Source organism: Nicotiana sylvestris, chromosome 2 (genome assembly GCF_000393655.2).
Source record: "Nicotiana sylvestris chromosome 2, ASM39365v2, whole genome shotgun sequence".
Classification (NCBI taxonomy): Eukaryota; Viridiplantae; Streptophyta; class Magnoliopsida; order Solanales; family Solanaceae; genus Nicotiana; species Nicotiana sylvestris.
Genome location: NC_091058.1, coordinates 72,335,505 through 72,338,187, shown reverse-complemented (window position 1 = coordinate 72,338,187; position 2,683 = coordinate 72,335,505). Strand labels below are relative to the sequence as shown.

At 33.9% G+C, this 2,683-nt stretch overlaps 1 protein-coding gene across 1 annotated transcript; it reads right to left on the bottom strand.

Moving 5' to 3' along the window:
* Window positions 1-581: 581 nt before the first annotated feature.
* On the bottom strand, window positions 582-1,472 carry LOC104233624 (uncharacterized). Its single transcript, XM_009787049.2, has one exon. It carries the CDS (start codon window positions 1,470-1,472, stop codon window positions 582-584), a length of 891 nt encoding a protein of 296 aa, XP_009785351.1.
* Between the last annotated feature and the right edge of the window lie 1,211 nt (window positions 1,473-2,683).

The following is a 2,683-nucleotide window of genomic DNA, read 5'->3' as shown; positions in this document are numbered from 1 at the left end:
GGTCCACACCTATGTTGCTTTCTTTTTCCCCTCGCCCGTGCCTCTTGGCTATTTATTGCGTTTTGACCTTTTGACCAGTCCACGTGTCATGACACGTCATCTTCAATATTCTGACTCAGTTTTTTCCCAATACAATCATGAGCACTAACTTTGTTTTTTAAGAACATTGTTATCAATTTCTAATCATACGTACAGCTAAATAAAAAAGAGTGATATTAATCTCATTTTTTATGTTTTTAGTACTACACTAATTATTTCAGACATGATATTCAAAAAGACGTCCGTACTACTACTAGTCAGATCTCAAAGTAAAGATCAAAGAGGAAATTAAAATGGAAGGATCTCACAATTACATCTCTTGGAAAAACACGTACACTAAGTCCATTATATTCATAGATCAGTGCTGCCAAACATTAAATTCTGTTGGACTACAATGATTAACAAGAATGGTGCAAAAATTTAAGCTAAGATTTAATTAATATAACTTCATCGTGTCAACTATACTTCTTCACTATAACAAAATTTTGGTGTTTGACCTATATATAGCCAAATCCTTGTATATTTACAAGATTGTGTTATAATTAAAGTGCCAGAACATTAAGAAACGAAACTCTACTTTGGATCAATTTCTTGTACAAGCTTTGTAATCCAGCCTCAAATCCCTCGATGCTCATATCAAGCGTCTGTAATCTCCTTCGTGCAACGTTGCCATCAACCTTGGTTTCATTGTTCTTAATATGTTGGCGAAGAGAGTCAAGAGCTATATCAACACTGCCCATGTCACTGAAAATTTGGCCACCTTGAGAAGAAGCTGATGATTTGGTGATCATCAACTTTGAAATCATTAACCACCCTCTAGGCTTTATTTTTGTATCTTGGTATGACAAAAATACCAACAGGGCCTTAAACACAGATGTAGTAACAACTGTTACTTCTCTTAGCACTCGAATTACCATCGATAAGTGTTGTTCAATGTCCCAGAAAACAGAAGATCCAACTCTGTTTTCCATTTGCTTCAATCTCCTCAAGTTCTTTACTATCTCCTTCTTCATGTTCTTCCTGAAGTTAAGATAATTGCTAATATCCTTCTCAATGCTTGAATCTGCACCTTTTCGTCGTAAAGCTGACTGAAGATGTTGCATTTGTTCCTTAATCATACAAAATAAGTTTCTAATAGTGTCACATGACTCAAGTAACTCAAGAGATCCCTCTAGTGCCTCTTCTACTATGGCCCCATTTTGATGTTGGGCAAGAGCTTTTTGTGTGTTTGAACACTGAATTAGTTCCTGCACACAATTGTATAATTGTACAAGCCCAAGAACTCCAGCCTGAATTGTCTCTGCACTATGGGACGACGTTTCGAGGTTTTTCAGCTTGTCTAATTCAGCTTCAATTTTTAGTCCATTAGGATTTAACCTGGAAGGCAAGCTAATGGACCTAACAGGACAAGGTAAATTTTTAGACTTAGCCATTGGTTTTTTGAAGAAAGGTTTAGTTGATTTTTGAGGTGAAGCTTGGATGTAACAATGATTCAAGAATGTACTTATAGGGACATGACCTTTTTGTATAATTAATTTGCATGTGACAACAACGTAGGCAATCAAATATTTTTTTAGTAATCTTGTTACATCATTTACCAACAATATGCAATTATTTTACAATTTTATATCCTGCATCTTATGGCCTCAGAATTAGCAACGTTTTCGCATTCATTACTAAATTGAACGAATTCTGAATTCAATCATTGACTACAGAGTGCGCTAGAGCTGCATATGCCTTGGTTCCTCACAACAATTTTCTGCAAGATTCCCTTCTTTTGGATTTTAATCGTATCTTTGAAATAAGCCTTTTTTAACATACATAGGGAAAGGTTGATGTTTCTAGACATTATTAATCCATAGAGAATCAGGAAAATGCATTGAACCCATTGTCGTTTCTTAATTTCTAACAAATTTGGATTGGTTAAACAGCCTAGGGTTGAATTGAGAAAGAGCTAGACGTAGGGTTTTAGGTGAACAAGAATCATTTAATTAGCTGGAAAACATTTTGATTACAAGAATTACTCTATATATTTTGAATGGGTAATCGGTTGTGTTTTGGGTAGACAAAGAATAACTTTAGGTTGTATGTACGTAATTATCGTATCTTGAAAATTGAGCTAGGTTTAAAAAGATTATGGAGCACATGAATAAATAAAGATTTGGTATGGAGGAGGGCAGCGACTTGTTGGGTAACAAATGCAACAGAGAAAGATTAAACATTTGTTTTTTAATTCATGCTTCTGTGAGTGAATTAATTTGCCATTAATTCAGCTTTACCTCACTAGAGTACATCAAATTAGTGTTACTTCTAAATTTAGAGTTAGTGAATGAATTAGAATGAATGAGATCCAATATATAAACAACAACAACAAAAATAAAAAATAAAAAATCCAATTTGCAAATAGAGAAGGTGTTTTCGATAGACCCCGACTTAGGTCAGCAAACTCGCAACAATAAAGCAAAAGAAATATAGTGATGAAAAAATCATGAAAAAAGCAGTAACAAAACCGAAACAGAAGCAACACCAGATAGTAATATATATTTATATATTTAAATTTCTTTTGCATGCATATCGGTGATTCGAGCTGAGAGTAATATCTTTAGTTAAATACTTGAATTTGCTTAACTGTTCTTAAATTTGC

Bases quoted from the DNA above. Each gene is read 5' to 3' on its own strand.
- LOC104233624 (XM_009787049.2), bottom strand. From the start codon at position 1,472: ATGGCTAAGTCTAAAAATTTACCTTGTCCTGTTAGGTCCATTAGCTTG.